Genomic DNA, 17,482 nt, shown 5'->3' with positions numbered 1-17,482 from the left:
GGGGGGGCACCCCTGGGGCAGCATGTGACGGGCGGGAGGGTGTCTCTGGGGCAGCGTGTGGTGTTGGTGGTGGGGGTGTCTCCGGGGCGGGGTGTCTCTGCGGGTGCGGTGTCTCCGGCAGTGTGCGCTCTGGGTAGCGGCAGGGGGTGCCCCTAGCGGCCCGTGCTCTCTCTCCTGCTGGTGTTTTGGGGCCCAGGTCACTGCTGCTGGGTGGCGCTGCGCCTCCAGCCCGGCCTCCGAGGGGAGCGCCCGCGGGCGGGGGCGGCCCGCCGGCCACACTGTCCCGAGTCGCAGCCAGCGGCAGCAGCGGCGCAGGCACCTGAATAATCCCCGGCCCGCTGGAAGCCGGGCGGCACCCCAGCTGCCCGGCGCCGGCCACCCTGACCCCAGCGAAGGGGAGGGGCGGCCGGGCAGCGCAGGGACCCACCCTCAGCCTCCCCCCGCTCAGCACCCGCCCAGAGCAGCGGCAGCTGCTTGGCCAGTTCAGCCCCCGCTTTCTCCCGCCGGGTGCGAGAGGCAAAGCCCGGCCGCCGCGGCGAGTGGGAGGGACCCGGGCTGAGCAGGGGCCGCTCCCCTCTTTGCCAGCCCGCGCTGGGCTCTGTGCGTGTCTCAGGTGGGCAGCGGCTGCTGAACTTCCCGGGAAGTGCGAGCGAGAGGGAGCCAGAGGCGGCGGCCGCAGCAGAAGGGGATGGTGGTTGGCACCCGCCAGAAGACAGCAGCCCAGTAATGTCAACATGTAAGTTTCGTCTCCCTGCGCTTTCCACATTGGGGCGAGGAGTATTTTTAACCTTCGGAACAGTTTGGTAAGGACCGACTCTCTCCAGCTGCTGGGGCAGCAAACCGGTTTGTCCTTGGTCAAAGAGATTCTTTAATAAATGCAGTATAAAGAGTTACTCTTTATACTTTCGATGCTTCCAGGGGAACATTGCAAAAGGAAACAAAACCCATCCCATCGTGTGTGTATGTGTGTGTGTGTGTGTTTGTGTACGTACGTACACGTACGTTATCTGAAGCCAAAAGTTCAACTCTTTCAAAGTGGAGTTCAGATCGGCGAGAGGTACTCTTTCTAGCCAGCAAGGTACTGTGCCAAAAATAGGAAGGAACAGAAGGGAGAAGGAGGGGTCAGACGGAATAAAAATTTAAGTCCCACTCCTCGCTGTTCCCCACAGTCTCCTGCTGGAGAGAGATTGCTAGATTCCTGCAGTCTTTCGGAGGGAGAGAAAGGGCACCTTCACGAAGGGTTCGTAGACGCTATCTTTGATAATCTATCCGGTCCATGGGTTAGCCCTCTGTAATTGTATTGAATCTTGGGCAGATTCCCAGGTAGGCTCTTTTCCTTTGCTGACATATACAAAGGAGCTGTTGGAATCGGTACTTCTCCAGCACATTCACACCTGGTGATAGAGAGCCTATGATTGGGACTGAATGAAAGCAATGATGCAGGCGCAAAGGGTAGATTTCTTTTACAGCATAAGGTAAAGTAAAGCAAGAAGAATTTATGCCTAAAGAACAAATGTTGCACTAATACAGTGCTACCGCGTTAGTAATGTGCGGCATGTTGGTAACTTGCAACTCTAGAAAATTCATTTTGGAGGGAAATCCAAGGACCAAGAAAATATCGGATACGTACAAATGATACGTTTTAAATTAAAATGTATATGCTCTACTGAAGGAAGAAGGTATTTTCAAGTCAGATGTTTGGCTGGCCCTGAGAATGGTTGTATATGGGGAGAGTAAGCAGCACTCTACAAAACGAAAGTTTTAAATGGCATTGTCTGAAGTTAGCAATTTACAATTAAAAATTAGGTAGAATTGAAATGTACTCTTTTGTTAGTTTGCAGGAACTAAAATGCTAAGTAGTTGTCTCTCACTGGTTGCATTATAACTCCATAGTGATTACATCATAAAAGACTTTTGTTTCATAACTTCAATGAGATGTTTTGAAATTGATGGTATCTCTTTTTAGATTTCAAACTGTCAGCAGCATTTTTTTCTTAATAGTTTCACCCATGTCAAAGATCAAAGAAAATCCAGTCAATCTGCCTGGGGCAGAATTCACATCCTACTCTGGAGAACTCTGCCCAGGTTTTGAACAAGGTCCATGGTGTATGCAGATATGTCCAGCATGTTCTGTAGATGGTGTATTGGTGCATGAACCAAAGGTTATTGGATTATTTAGGAGTAGCATGTATTTTACTCCAAAGTTGTGTGCTTCCAAAAATATGCTGATGTTGCTTTAGCTGGATATTGTATATACAATGTGGGATTTTTGGTAGTTAGATTTAGCAAGACAAGCACTAAATTGGTCTTGAACCATGTCAAATTACCATCCCATTTATGGTTTAGATAAATTACATTACGATTTTGCTCTTCCAGAATGAATTGTGAATACACCCATTGTCTCCTGCATGATAGGAAATAGAAGTACAGTAGCTATGGGTTGCATGAAGTTGGTAGCTGGAGTGCTCAACTGGTTATGTCACAGCAGTATCTAAAATTGTCTTTTCACTGAAAAATTTGGTAATGCTTTTGTTAGCCATTGTAGACTGCATTTATTATTCTGCAGAGCATTTACATCTGCAGAGGGATAACTGATAGTTATCCTTTTATACATGTTTTTAACAACTATAGTGGGATTACATCCAACTATAATGGGATTAATGATAGTTGCCAACTACAGTATATTGACCTGCTTTAGCTACATGGATTCCTCCGAGGTCACATGCAGGTAACTAGGTGAAGATTGAATCAGACTCACTGTTCTGAATTTTGTCTATTTTAAATTTTAAAGAGAGCGAGAGAGAGACATCACCTTGAACCATGTTCACAGTTGCAGTGAATCTGGTTGTTAGAGGCAGAAATAATCTGCAGTTTTACTCCTCTGTAACAGACTTGTCATTCTTGTTACAGTTTACAGTATTTATTTAATCCTTTGGAGGGTTTTATTACATTACTATCCTCATATTCTTGTCTCTCCATTAGTTACGAATAGGGCCCTACCAAATTCACAGCCATGAAAAACGCATCGTGAACTATGAAATCTGGTCTCCCCCCATGAAATCTGGTCTTTTGTGTGTTTTTACCCAATACTATGCAGATTTTGTGGGGGAAACAAGCATTTCTCAAATTGGGAGTCCTGACCCAAAAAGGAGTTGCAAGGGAGTCCCAAGGTTATTTTAGAGGGGTTGCAGTATTGACACCCTTACTTCTGCGCAGCCTTCAGAGCTGGGCAGCTGAATAGCAGTGGCTGTTGGCTGGGCGCCCAGCTCTGAAGGCAGTGCCCTGCCAGCAGCAGTAGTGCAGAAGTAAGGGTGGCAATACCATACCATGCCATCCTAACTTCTGCACTGCTGCTGGCGGCGTCTCTGCCTTCAGAGCTAGGTTCGTGGCCGAGTCGCAGCTGCTGGCCATTATCATAAGGACAGAGGTGAAAGTAAGCTGGTACGCCCCGGTATGGCATACCAGCAAGAGCCGGTTTGCCGTACCGGGGTGGCCCGGCTTCCCCAGGAGGCAATTTAAAGGACCTGGGGCTCCCAGCAGGGCCTGGAGCCCCAGGCCCTTTAAATTGCCCCCAGAGCCCCACTGTTGGAGCCCTGGGGTAGGGCTGCAGGGCTCTGGGGGTATTTAAAAAGTCCGGGGCTCCCGCTGCTTCTACTGCCCCAGCCCTTTAAATAGCCCCCAGAGCCCAGGGGTAGTGAAGGGCTCCAGCTGCCTCTGCTGACCCGGTCCTTTAAATAGCCGCGGGAGCCCCGCCACTTCCCCAGGGCTCCGACGGTTATTTACAGGGCCGGGGCTGTAGAAGCAGGGGAGTCCCGGGCCCTTTAAATAGCCCCCGGAGCCCAGGGGTAGCGGGGAGCTCCAGGGGCTATTTAAAGGGCCTGGGGCTCCAGCTGTCTCTGCCGCCCCAGTCCTTTAACTAGCCGCAGGAGCCCCGCTGCTTCCCCAGGGCTCCCACAGCTATTTAAAGGGCCGGGGCGGTAGAAGCAGGGGAGCCCCGGGCCCTTTAAATAGCTCCCGGAGCCCCTGCTGCTACCCCGGGGGGGGGCACTTACCTTACAGGGTGGGCTGGCTCTGACTCCCTCAGCCACGCCCCTTCCGCCCTAGGCCCCGCCCCTTCCGGGGGCCAGAGCTGGCCCCAGTGTACCGGTAAGTCACTGGACTTACTTTCACCCCATGTATAAGGACAAATGAGAGGGTATTGCTGATGGTGATGATTATTTGCCTGGTACCACAAGCACAATATTGTTAGCATAAATGAACATATGCAAAATTGTGTCAGGTAAGTCATTAATGCCGATTTTGAAGAGTAAGGGAGCCAGCATAGATCCCTGAGGTAGAGCATCATTGAGGGTTGTGCTTTGCTGATTTGCCCGTTCAAAAGGACACTGTACCTTTGGTTGCTCAACACTGAGTCGCATAATGCTATGGCATTTGATGACCCTTGGTGCCTTGAGCAATAGCCCATATCTCTACACCTGGGGGGGGGGGGTTGGGGGGGTGGCACAGGAGGAAGGGGAAGAGTTCATATGCTGTCCTTGACTAGCACAATGGGATTCTGGCTTCTAGGCACTACAACAGTACAAAAAACCCCAAAGTTGTTGTTGTTGTTGTTATTATTTAAGTCTTATAGGATCAATTTAGTTTGGTCAGTTTTGAGAGAATCAGAACAACACAAGACTTTTTAGAAGTAGGTAGTCACCAGAGACAATGTAGTCCAGTGGATTTAGCACAGAACTAGGCACGAGAAACTCTTGAGTTGTACTCCTTTTGCTGCATGGTCTTGAGCAAGTTACAATGTCTGTTTCTCAACTTTTCCATCTGTAATATGTAGATACGTAGCTCACAGAGGTCTCAAGAGTGTTAATGTGTATACAGCGCTTTGAAGATATACAGATATGATGGAGACAAAACCAGGTTTCTTTCAAGTCTAGCAGAATTGTTCTGATTGTTTGACAGACTGGTAATGCTACCTCTGCTCAGAAATTCAGTCTGATGGCTCTGTGAATTCTACTAGCATTAGTGAAAGTCCTGTGCATCATGCTAAAATTTTACTCTGTCAGTGGCTGCCATTAAATATTCAACACTTTGTTCTTGTAGAAACAGCAGTATCTTCCTGTATTTGAAATAGAAGATTTCTTGTTACAGTCACCACCCCAATTGGCAAATGTTGAGTTTTTAATTGCATCACTGTATATATGATTTATTTTGTTGTCTCAGCAGGGTAGATTTTCATCAACAGCAACTTTCTAGGGGAATATTTAGGGTATCTATATATGTATGAAAATTATTTTTGCATAGTGTACAGCTCCCAAAGTCTTGGCATTCTGTTGTCTGAGATGCTAACAAGAATTTATGGACCACTGAGTTGGAGGACAATATTTCTATTGTCTAGTAATCTGCTTATTCTGCTGTATCTGGCTTCATCAAAGAGATTCTTGTATTTCAGAGCCCTGAATGTTCTGTGCTTGTCTTTAAAACTTTTAAAGTTTAATTTTACCATATCTCAGAAAAATAAATCAGCTTCAAGTTAATAATTTAACAAAACTTTCAATAAAGAATTGGACCTTTTTGTAGTCAGATACTTATATTAGAGAACACCAGTTAGGTTTTCCTACAATCCATACACAACAGTTGATCTCATGAAATGTTATTTGCCTAGGTCTGTAGCATATGGTTCAGGGGACTGATTTGAAGAACTATTACTTTTAAACTTGCAACATTAGTTGTTTCATCAGTCGATTATTTTAGGATGCTTACTCATCTAGGCTTGTTGGTGTTTAAATTTTTTTCTTTCAAAAGCTAGAAGAGCCATTAGTGGACAAGATTTTAAATTTATCCCCGGCTTTCACTATCAGTTTTAAAGCAATATATGTGGAGTGGGGAAAGAGAAAAGATTTCCATATGTTTAAAAAGGACAGGTTTTTATGATATGTGGTTTAACTGCCTGGTGTTTTTTCTCTCACTAACCTCCCTCACATTCACAGCCTGACAAATGGCATTAAAGTTCATCCAAATGTCTTTTGGGTCAATTTATTTAATATTTCACTACCCTGGCAGACATTTGTGTGTGATGATGTTTTTTCGTTACTGTTAGTTCGGTGTTCTTGCCAGTCCATCCTGTTTCCTCCCTCCCTCTGTCCCCTCAATATAACCGAACAATTTCTTACTGGAAAAAGGCCAGTTATAGGCTGTCAGTACAAAATAGGATGGGAATGGTGTTGGTCAATATAATATGTGAGCTGTGTTTCACTATTTCTTCTTTGCTGTTGCTTATTGCTGAGTTGTTGCATAAAAAGAGAAAGCAATATAATAGGTTACAATAAATTTTGGATCCATGATTATATTTCTATAGTAAAGGTTGGGGCTAAGTTCCATTATAAGCCTTATTTCTTGCTTGTCCAGCTTCCACACACCATAATTTTAGCTAGGAACATTTTGATTTGGCCTAAAAATTGTCATATATGTTTTAAAGGCAAAGGAATGCAAATAGAATTGGCCAAACTATTTTTGTATTTATTGTATTAAATATCAAGAATCTAATTTATTTCAGTGAGAATAGGATTGGGCCTCTGGACACTGACAGACAGAAAATATTACCTTTTAAAGTTAAGGTTCCTATTTACTGTACAAAATATAGACCAAGGAATGTTACAGCTATAAAAACTGTAAGACTGAAAAGTGTAGGAAAGAACAGTTATGGGAAGAAAGGTAATATTCAAATGCACTCTTCATATTGTCTATAATACATGTCAGTGCATTGCAAATTCCAAAAAGAACCTTAACTCCACCCATATTCCTGCCTAGTCTCAACATATAGACCATATCCCTTTTACATCATCCACCCTACGTGTTTTGAATATGGGCTACAAACTGTCATAAACAATCACTCACCCACCATGCATGGCCCACAGACCCAACCACAGTCCATCTTCTGGCTTGGCTGTCTATATATGAACACCTTGTCTTTTACCCGCCATATAAAGACAAGAGACAACACTCTTTTAAAGCAAGATTCTAAGGAAGATTCTATTTTTCAACTGCTGGTGTAATAATAACAATATCTTAATTATTACTGAAAAAATCAAGTTTTGGCTCGTTTAAAGGTTTCCTAAACTGTTGCTTTCTTGCTTCACAGGATGTCACCTGTGAGTGATATGTGGTGCTATCACTGGAAACGGAAGCTGCAGCACTTTCTGTATTTATTTACTATCTACATGATATGTCTGCAGAATTTGGGTAAGTGAGCAAACTATCATCTCTTTCCAATAAAAAGATCATGGGCCCAATTTTGATGAACAAGAGCTAGTCTTATGTATGGCTGTATTATGTATTTCTGTTACATTCACAATTTAATATTTTGATTACATTGTAATTTGATAGTTTGATTTATGTTTTATGCTATTGCCAAGGTTCAGTTTAGCTGTTTTTGAAATAGTATTTCACTCATCCATCCCTGCCATTTCTTTTTCTTCAGCTAATTGTGAACCTTGACTTTGAGTTATTTGCTTGACCCTTTCTTCTGATTTTTCTTTGTAAGTTCTTGCATCTCTTCTGATTTTCTCATTCATTTCTGCTTCCTCTATTGACAGAATAAGATGTGATACTTAAATATTTTTCCAAATTTGGGCATGTGTGTGCGTAATGTAGTGACTCTTCACATGGCAAATAAGTTGACCTTAAAAACTGTAAATGAAAGATAATGATGATTAATCTTAAAATAGTTTGTGAACATGCAATTTGAATGATATAAAAATTGCTTCAAAAATCCATATGAACATAGAACAATCATATACTGGATAGGACATTTAATTAAAAACTCAGCCTTTGTCAGTCTGTAGAAACCGGTGAGTGTAGAATTTGTAATATCTTGAAATTATTGTCTGTAAACTGAAGACCTAGAGATTTGATTTACCAAATGCCTTTTCCTGACCATCAGTGCAGAAAGTATTTTAGGAGTTTCAGCAGTTTACTGCACAGTTCTTGAGCATAAGAAAACCTTGGAGCAGACTGTGGCATGCTAATTCCATATCAAATGGGAAATTTTCCAGTTACTAACTTCCCATTGGAAAGACCATACTAAATCTGAAAAACAGGGTGGAATATATAGAGATGTTCTGTTTTTTTTAAAAACAAACAAGTAAGGAGCTTTGAAATTTCATCAGAGGTTATGTATTTGTTAAACTGTCCAAGCTGCACATTCAGAGTTCCAACTGCACAACAGTTTAAGTGATGTACTTTTTAAACCTAGATAAAATATTATAGACACAAGTCTACATTTGGGGCCAGACTGTCTGCCGTAGCTGAGTAGTGCTCAGCACAGCTGGGGTGTGCAAAGGTCCTATTTGAATCCCCTTGATTTTGAGCTCTCCAGCTGCCAGTCTGGTCCTTAGTGTAAAATAAACCAACTGGGGAACTGATCTAATTTTCATCAACTGTTTAGTGGGTCCTGTGTCTGGCAGTTGTGGAATGCTGGGGCACAAGGATGCCTCAGCCAGTCTCCCTAAGCTGGTCACTGGAAGGATCCAGAGCCACTACAGTACAATGGCTCTGTACCATTGCAAGATCCCTCATTTGCAGGGGCATATATGCCAGCGGCTGGCTACACCAACTTTAAGGTTGCTTAATGCCAGTGGAGTGGTACAAAGAAGCCAAAATGCACTTGATAATCACAGAGACAAGGTGGGTGAGATGGTATTGTTTATGGGACCAACTTCTGTTGGTGAGAGAGACAAGCTTTCGAGCTTACACAGAGCTCTTCTTCAGGTCACCATCAGAAATTGGCCCAATAAAACATATTACCTCACCCACCTCGTCTCTCTCATATCCTGGGACCAACACAGCTACAACAACACTGCATACTTGTTAATCGGGCATTTTGTTTTGAATTCACTGATCTGATACTTTTCAATTTTTATGTTTCTGTTTTGTTTTGTTTCTCCTGTGTCTTTTGGCTAAAAAGAAAACTTGTGTTTTATGTGTTAATCCCTTTATTGCCATTCAAATGTGAATGTGTATAGGCAGGAGTTTTCTATTGTACATTATTTTTCAATTAATGGAACATCAATCATCAGACACTTTAGATAGGATAGCCAGGAATAAACAATTTCAATAGACAGATATGTTTGCTGTTCAGCAGTGAAGCAGGTCACAAGCAAAATTTGTTGTTAACACTCTATTGAAATGAAAACGAGACATTTACGTCTCCTGTGATGTCATTTCAGTGGACCTGTCTTCAGACCCTTGGGTTTTCATTGTTAATGCTGTCCTTGCAACTCACAGGTGTGTGTTTCTTCTTTGTTAGGCTATAAACTAGAGCTGCCATATACTAACCTTCCCCCCTTTTCTTTGTACTTTTTAATAGAAGTTTTGCTATTTGAGGTGTACTAAGCAGATGACAGCAGCCCTTTTAATGCATTACACATTCTTTGTCATGTTTTTTTCTTTTTACTAAAGATGTATGTCAGTTTGGCTTTGGACACACATGGTATCCAGAATGTTAATGTTAACTTAAATACTACTGAAGTTAATGCAATAGAATAAATATCATAAAATCTGACATTCAGCCAGCTTCACTAGTGATCCGTGATCTCAGAAAGCTACTGATTTTTTTGCACTTTGACTAGCGGAGGTTAGATATGTGGAAGAATGATGATAATCAGATGCCTTTCTCATGGATTAACTATAGGGCTGGTAGTCAAGGCAAAAAAAGTCAGTCATGGCTTTGTCGGGGCACAAATGCAAAAGTAATAATTTTACAGTGGGAGCTTTGCTTGCGTAAGGATGCAGGATCAGGCCTGTTTTCAGAAAGAAAACTCAAGGGAGGAATAAACACATCAGAAAACCTATAATAGTAGCAGAATTGTCTCTAAATAGAATGCAACAGAGAGTCCTGTGGCACTAACAGTCTTAAAGGTGCCACAGGACTCTCTGTTGCTTTTTACAGATCCAGACTAACACGGCTACCCCTCTGATTCTAAATAGAATGTTTGTTCAGAGTTTTCTGTGATGTGTCAGCAGCTATTTAAGGTGAACAGCTCCTTTTTTATGAATTGGCTAGTTAAATGCAAACATACTGAAAGACAGGTGCAATAGCTCAGTGAATTACCCTAATATAGACTTGCTCAAAAGCACATTGAAGTCAGTGGAAACACTCCCAAGGATTCATAGATTTTAAGGTCAGAAGGGACCTCTGATCTTGTAGTCTGACCTTCAGTCTAACATAGGCCATGAGGACTTTCCTGAATTAATTCCTGTTTGAATTAAAGCATGTCTTTTGCAAAAACTTGCAATCTTGATATACAATGTGCTTTGGATCAGGTCCTGGAAGATCATGGGACAAATCCTCAGCGGATGTAAATTGTCATAGCTCCATTAAAAGTCAATGATCTATGACAATTTACAGCAGCTGAGGAGCTGTATTTACCAACAGGGTGAGAAATAGTGTCTCTTTTCCCAGTGTCAGGCTGCCAGGTTGAGATATACAAAGAGCTCAATATTTCTTCTTTAATTTGGGCAACTGGACGATTGATTAACATACGGTGCTCTTAAAAATCAGCATAAAAAACAGACCAAAACAAAAAACACCTCATTCAAAGTTAAGGAAGTGCACTTTCCACTTCTTGTAAAGTGTAGAAATGCACATGGAATGTCATCCCCAACAGCCTGAACTCTGTTCTGTTCTATCCTATGCACCTGTTGCATCTTGCACGTAGGAGAGTGATGTTATGAGGAGTTATAGGGCACTGGCTGGGGACTCAGAAGACCTGGTTTCTATTCCTGGCTCTGCCACTAGACTGCTGGGTGGCTGTGGGGAAGTCACATCCCCACTCTGTGCCTTACTTTCCACATCTGTAAAAATGAGACTAATGATCATTAGCTCCCTTATAAAGTGCTTTGAGATCTACTGATGAAAAACACTATGAAAGAGCTGGGTGTTGTGATGATGATGATGATAGAGTTTTTAATAAGGATGGCTTAAATCCATCACATTTATGTAGCTGAGAGACTCTGGATTCCCTGGCTTTGTTTTTGTACAATATGTCAACAATATGTAAGTTGGTCCCCTGAACGTTGGCATAAAATCGATCTGAATTTTGATTCAGCATTTAGGAAATTGGGAGATCCAGATACATTATATCTCACAGTATGACAATGTTCTTTGCCATAGAAACCCTACATGCATTTGGGAAATTGTACTGAATGGTTGGCTTAAATAAGGACATTTTTAGTGAAGAGATGTAAAAGTCTGTCTTTTTACAGTAACCTCATATCATCTTAAATAAGGCAGAAGTAGTTTGATCTAGTGAAGTAAAAACATTGGGGTTCAATCGCCTCAGAAATATATAATTAACCTTTCAACAAGAGTTCAGTTAGATCACTTCTCAGTTGTAGTTGTGGATGCATAGGAAGATGTCTGGTGTTTAGGATAGGATTGTTTCCTGATTTTGATTGCTGTATAGATTGTAATACAGGCGCAGAACCAAGGTTGTTTAGGTGACCTTAAATGTATGTTTCAAACTGCATATTTGCTTTCCAATTTATTTTTTTAAGTATAATCTCTTCATTGAATTTCCAGCTTTTGTAATGTTTGTGCCTTTTGAGGGACTTGCAACATTCTCTTAAGAATTTTTATCCCTTTAAGTAAATGCTATAAATCTACAACCTTAACCTCAGCTTACTCAATTTTAATGTTATACAGGATGTGGAAAAGATATTTTAAAAATAAACATACATAGAAGGAAACTATAGTTACAGTAGTTCGATACTATATCCCCTTCTAGTGCTATTATGGAACCACTGTGTTGCAGCTGATATCACCCAACCTGTGGTAGAGCCTGATCTGAAGCCCTTTAATGTCAGTAGCCATCTTTCCATTGACTTCAGTCTTTCAGTTGACTTCACTGAGTTTTCAGTTAGGCCCATAGAACTAGATGTAGGGAGAAGAGTAACTGTGTGTCATGTGCTATCACAGGTAGTGGTATTCATTGGAGTGTAGGGAACCATGTTAGTCTTTCCAGTGACTATTTAAAAATATTTATTATTTGAACATAAGAACATAAGAATGGCCCTACTGGGTCAGACCATCTGTCTTCCAACAGTGGCCAATGCCAGGTGCCCCAGAGGGAATGAACAGAACAGGTAATCATCAAGTGGTCCATCCCCTGTCGCTCATTCCCAGCTTCTGGCAAACAGAGGCTAGAGACACCATTCCTGCCCACCCTGGCTAAGAGCTATTGATGGACCTATCCTCCGTGAATGTATCTGGTTCTTTTTGAACCCTGTTATGGTTTTGGCCTTCACAACATCCTCTGGCAAGGAGTTCCACAGGCTGACTGTGCATTTTGTGAAGAAATACTTTCTTTTATTTGTTTTAAACCTGCTGCCTATTAATTTCATTTGGTGACCCCTAGTTCTTGTGTTATCAGAAGTAGTAAACAACACTTCCTTATCTACTTTCTGTACACCAGTCATGATTTTATAGACCTCAATCATATCTCCCCTTACCCATCTCTTTTCCAAACTGAAAAGTCCCAGTTTTATTAATCTCTCCTCATATGGAAGCCGTTCCATACCCCTAATCATTTTTGTTGCCCTTTTCTGAACCTTTTCCAATTCCAATATATCTTTTTTGAGATGGGGCAACCACATCTGCACACAGTATTCAAGATGTGGGCATACCATAGATTTATATAGAGGCAACATGATATTTTCTGTCCTATTATCTATCCCTTTCTTAATTGTTCCCAGCATTCTGTTTGCTTTTTTGACTGCTGCTGCACATTGAGTGGATGTTTTCAGAGAACTATCCACAATGACTCTAAGTATCCACAATGACTTTCTTGAGTGGTAGCAGCTAATATAGACCCCATCATTTTATATGTATAGTTGGGATTATGCTTTCCAATGTGCATTAGTTTGCATTTATCAACACTGAATTTCATCTGCCATTTTGTTGCCCAGTCACCCAGTTTTGAGAGACCCTTTTGTAGCTCTTTGCAGTCTGCCTGGGTCTTAACTATCTTTAGTAATTTTGTAACATCTGCAAATGTTGCCACCTCACTGTTTACCCCTTTTTCCAGATCATTTATGATTATGTTGAATAGGTCTAGTCCCAGAACAGACCCCTGGGGGACACCACTATTTACCTCTCTCCATTCTGAAAACTGACTCTTCATACCTATCCTTTGTTTCCTATCTTTTAACCAGTTACCAATCCATGAGAGCACCCTCTCTCTTATCCCGTGGCAGCTTACTTTGCGTAAGAGCCTTTGGTGAGGGACCTTGGCAAAGGCTTTCTGAAAATCTAAGTACACTATATCCACTGGATCCCCTTGGTCCACATGTTTGTTGACCCCCTCAAATAATTCTAGTCGATTGGTGAGGCATAATTTCCCTTTTGTTTGTTTGTATTCTTAAAGGGAAAGGGTTAGAGAAGAGAGGGTGTCCGGAAGGTCTTCGCTTCCCCATAACTTGAATAGAAATCAGTGAGGGGTCTGGATATACACAAACTGGGAGCCAGGTCAGGGGATTGGAAGGGTTATCCACTTGTAAAAGAGACAGCTACTAGTTTGGGACGTGACCCTATCCCCATGTAAGGAATACAGGAGCCAAGTCTGGGGGTGTCTGTGGAAGGTGGTGATTGCAGCTAAAAGTGGGATTAGGGTGAAGCAGGTCTGGAGTTGAATGTCTCCCTCCCTCCGCCCATGAACAGAAGCCTGGTGAGAGCAAGTTTGGAGGAGAGGGAACAAGGCAGAAAGCATGCTAGGGGTACGTCTTCACTACCCGCCGTATCGGCGGGTAGCAATTGATTTATCCGGGATCGATATATCGCGTCTCGTTAAGACGCGATATATCGCTCCCCGAACGCGCTCACCGTCGACTCCGGAACTCCACCAGAGCGAGCAGCGGTAGCGCAGTCGACGGGGGAGCCGTGGCCGTCGATTCCACGCCGTGTGGACCCCAGGTAATTCGATCCAAGATACTTCGACTTCGCGTAGCTGAAGTTGCGTATCTTGGATCGATCCCCCCCCCCCCCAGTGTAGACCAGCCCCAAGATAAGGATAGTGTGTATTAGCAAGGAAAGCTAGTATTGTGCACCTACTGTTAAAATTGATTCAGCTTTATCTTTAACATGCCTTTCTTGCCTACACAACTCAGGAAGAGTGTATTTGCAACTGTACTGAACCAGCCTACCCTAAACAAGGGTCAAAGATCTTATCTCCGAGTGAGTGCTGAAAAACTAAAAGCAGAGTTGCTTATCTTTCTCCCTTCCGCCATGTGTGCAGTAAGGATTGAAGTGCCAAGATACTATCCAAAACAGTCAGTGTAATTCTACATATACAGCTGAGAGGCAGGGAATGATTTGATAACTTAATTACTAATACTTTGCGAAAATTCTCTCCTGGCGTCACTGGGGTGGGGATAAGTGTGTATGTATTGGGTGGATGCTGTGTGTAAGTGGAAGAGACGTTTCTGACTCATACACACAATGAGTACTTAGAAAGTTAGAAACCTAAAGAAGTTTCAATTAAAAGGTATCTGCTTTCCCGCTGGCTAGAGGAAGGATATCTAATTTCTCAACTCTCTCTTGAAAGATACCTTTTAACTGAAACTTCTTCAGGTTTCCTAACTTTCTAAGTACTCATTGTGTGTATGAGTCAGAAATGTCACTTTCACTTACACACAGCGTCTACCCAATATAATATATGTGCATGTGTACATGGAAGTTGAGAGGTTAGGTAGCATAATACCGAGATTCTCTCTAGTAGTCCTGTAACACTTTCATTTATACCCTTTCCATGTTAATTTCCTTTCACATTTTAATGTAGTCCAAAGCAATATCAAAATAAGCACTTTATGCTGTATTTGTTTAATGTCCAGATTTATGCTCTGATGGGGTATGCATTGAGACCATTTATGGATTTACATCTTTTGTTGAAATCTATGAGTTGCCTCTTTTATACACCCATGCCTTGACCAGCTAATTCATGTGAAAATAAGTCTGAGCTGGGATGATTTGTGCAGGAAGCAGCCTCATATTATCTTTGTTTATTTTATTTTTTAACAATACATTTTTGATTGAACTGATTGTTTTCTCCCTTTAAGTGTTTTGAACTTATTCTATTAAACATGAAAATATTACCTTAAAAGCTTGCTGGATTCCTCCCGATGTGGAACTGTAGCCAGAAAGTAGAATGCACCCAAACACCACGGAAAATTCTGAGCTGAAGAGGAATTGGCAACACCTGGTCTATGCTTTCTGCTAATTTTTTTTGTTCCACAGTAGTTACAAAAATAGACTTTATATAAATAAACTAAGGGATGAAAGCATCAGTCAGGAAGGGTAGTAATATTTTTAAAGCACCTATTGAAGAGTATACCTTGAATAAAGATCATCTGCTTATCCCATCAAATATGGTTTGTGGAAACTGTAAATTACATATGATATTGTGTTTGCTCCCTGTAGCAGACACAAGAATAGAGCTCAAGTTTCCTGACTCACAGTCCAGTCCAATAGGTCACATTGCCTCTCATAAAAGTTATGTTGTAAAAAGGTTCGCAAGTTGCTATAGTCCTCATCTGTTCCCTTAGCAAGATGAATGGCTTTCATTTCAGTATCTTTTATTCATCAATCTTTTAGAATTCTACTTTCCTTTTACTATGAATTATTGACATCATAAATATTGGACCATAAAGCAGAAATTTTAGTTGAGAATAGGACAATCCCTCAAGTAAGAACTGATATGTACATAAATCTAGCAAGTTTACCAAATTCATATTCATACAAATATCTTAAAATAAAATGAGTAATGGATGGATAATTAAAATAGCTGATTTCACGTGCCTGCCGCCGTTTTATTAACTTTGGTACCACTAAAGAGTCAATATTTGTCAATAAATGCCAGGCCCCAATCTTGCAGGCACTTACTGACATGTCTTACATTATTCACATGAGTGGTTCCATAGGATGTTGAATCTGGTTACATAATGGGATTGCTCAGGTGATTAAAGATACACATGTGAATGTTCACTGGCTCAGGGCTTCATAGATCACTGTCTGGTAAGTGTGGGTAAATGCTGGATTTATAATGTCAGCATTTAATCACAGCTACCACATTGAGATAGCTGAGATAGCACAGATTTGCCTTTATACAAACTACATGGACTTTGCTAAAAATAAAAGGCTTTTATTTTACAAAAAAATGAAACAAGCAGAGTGAAAGAATTTTAGTCACTGCTGAAAAAATAGAAAATACATCAAATTACTCATTCAGATTTTAAGATTTTGTATAAATACACCTGAATAAATAAAAAGTCATACTTGCTATTCCTCTGGCTGCTGCGCCATCAGTATTTCCTCCATTCCTCACATCTGAAAGAAAAAATAAAGTTGGCTAAGCACGGGCTGTAAATTTTTTCCACACAGTTAACTAGAAATAGCTATGCAGCACAAAAATAAATTACAAGGGAAAACGATATGCCTTTAACATGACATGGTGAACAATAGCCCCAACCTCCCATCACTGCTACTTGTGAACGACCCCATTGCCCCAAGATTAGCTACAAAAGAAGCATCAATGGGGTGGGGGGAGGGGGAAGTGGCTAGTGGCTACCCCCCAACTTAAGCATTCGGACCTGGTAGGTTCTTGCCATGAGAATCTAAGTCTCCTAAGGGAACAAAAAATGGTATCTAGCAATGACAACCCAGTAAAATGTATAATGATAGTAGGTCAAAATCAGATCATGCCCACAATAATATTTAAGCAATAGGGTTCAAGTCATACTAGAACTCTACAAAATGCCTTTCCAGCACTTTTTGTGTGCGGAGACAGAATGACGTTCCAGTACTTATGGTACTACTACTAGAAGTGTGTTACGACTCAAGTGCTGCTAAGCAAGCTAGGCTCTTCACAGACCTCAGTCAAGACTGGTGTCCCTTGCTGAGCCACACCCTGCATCATGCCATTACAGAGTGGGAGTCTCCACTGCATCTTTGTTCTTTTATATCAGTGGTCTCCAACCTTTTCGTGGCCAGTAGCACATTCATGTTTTCAGAAGAGTGTGGCGGGCGCCAACAATTACTCACATACAGGGCCGGCTCCAGGCACCAGTGGAGCAAGCACGTGTCTGGGGCAGCACATGCTACGGGGCGGCATTCCATCAATTCTGCGGAGTCGGGGCGTTGGTTTTTTTTTGTTTTGTTTTTTGGCGGCAGTTCTGGGCAGTGCAGAGAGAAGCTGGAGAGAAGCCGCGAGGACAGAGAACACCGGCACCCGCAGCCTGCAACCCCGGAGTACTCTGTCCCCAGCAGGCGCGGGGCCCTGGCTTCTCTCCCCTGCTGGGCACTAGGCGGGCACACATAAATGCCCTGGTGGGTGCCATGGTACCCCCGGGCACCACGTTGGGGTCCACTGTTTTATATCATAAGGCACATGAGAATACTTGCACCTGCTGTTGGCACAAACTATGCACCACAATTTGT

General features: G+C 42.1%; 1 protein-coding gene across 3 annotated transcripts in view; it reads left to right on the top strand.

Moving 5' to 3' along the window:
- The first annotated feature begins 319 nt into the window (after nucleotides 1-319).
- Nucleotides 320-17,482, top strand: part of ADGRG6 (adhesion G protein-coupled receptor G6) — a 140,930-nt gene continuing 123,767 nt past the window's right edge. For 2 of the 3 annotated variants that reach the window (XM_029911082.1, XM_024220098.2), the window contains exons 1-2: nucleotides 320-736; nucleotides 7,136-7,236. In XM_029911082.1, the coding sequence (XP_029766942.1) occupies nucleotides 735-736; nucleotides 7,136-7,236 (103 nt within the window). In that variant the 5' untranslated portion in view covers nucleotides 320-734. Of the gene's footprint in view, nucleotides 737-1,183; nucleotides 1,241-7,135; nucleotides 7,237-17,482 lie in introns of those variants that run through there. The other variant, XM_024220103.2, reaches the window with a different exon arrangement.

This window comes from Terrapene carolina, unplaced genomic scaffold, assembly GCF_002925995.2.
Source record: "Terrapene carolina triunguis isolate 2854851 unplaced genomic scaffold, T_m_triunguis-2.0 Scaffold85, whole genome shotgun sequence".
Lineage (NCBI taxonomy): Eukaryota > Metazoa > Chordata > Testudines > Emydidae > Terrapene > Terrapene triunguis.
This window is presented reverse-complemented; position numbering and strand designations above follow the sequence as displayed.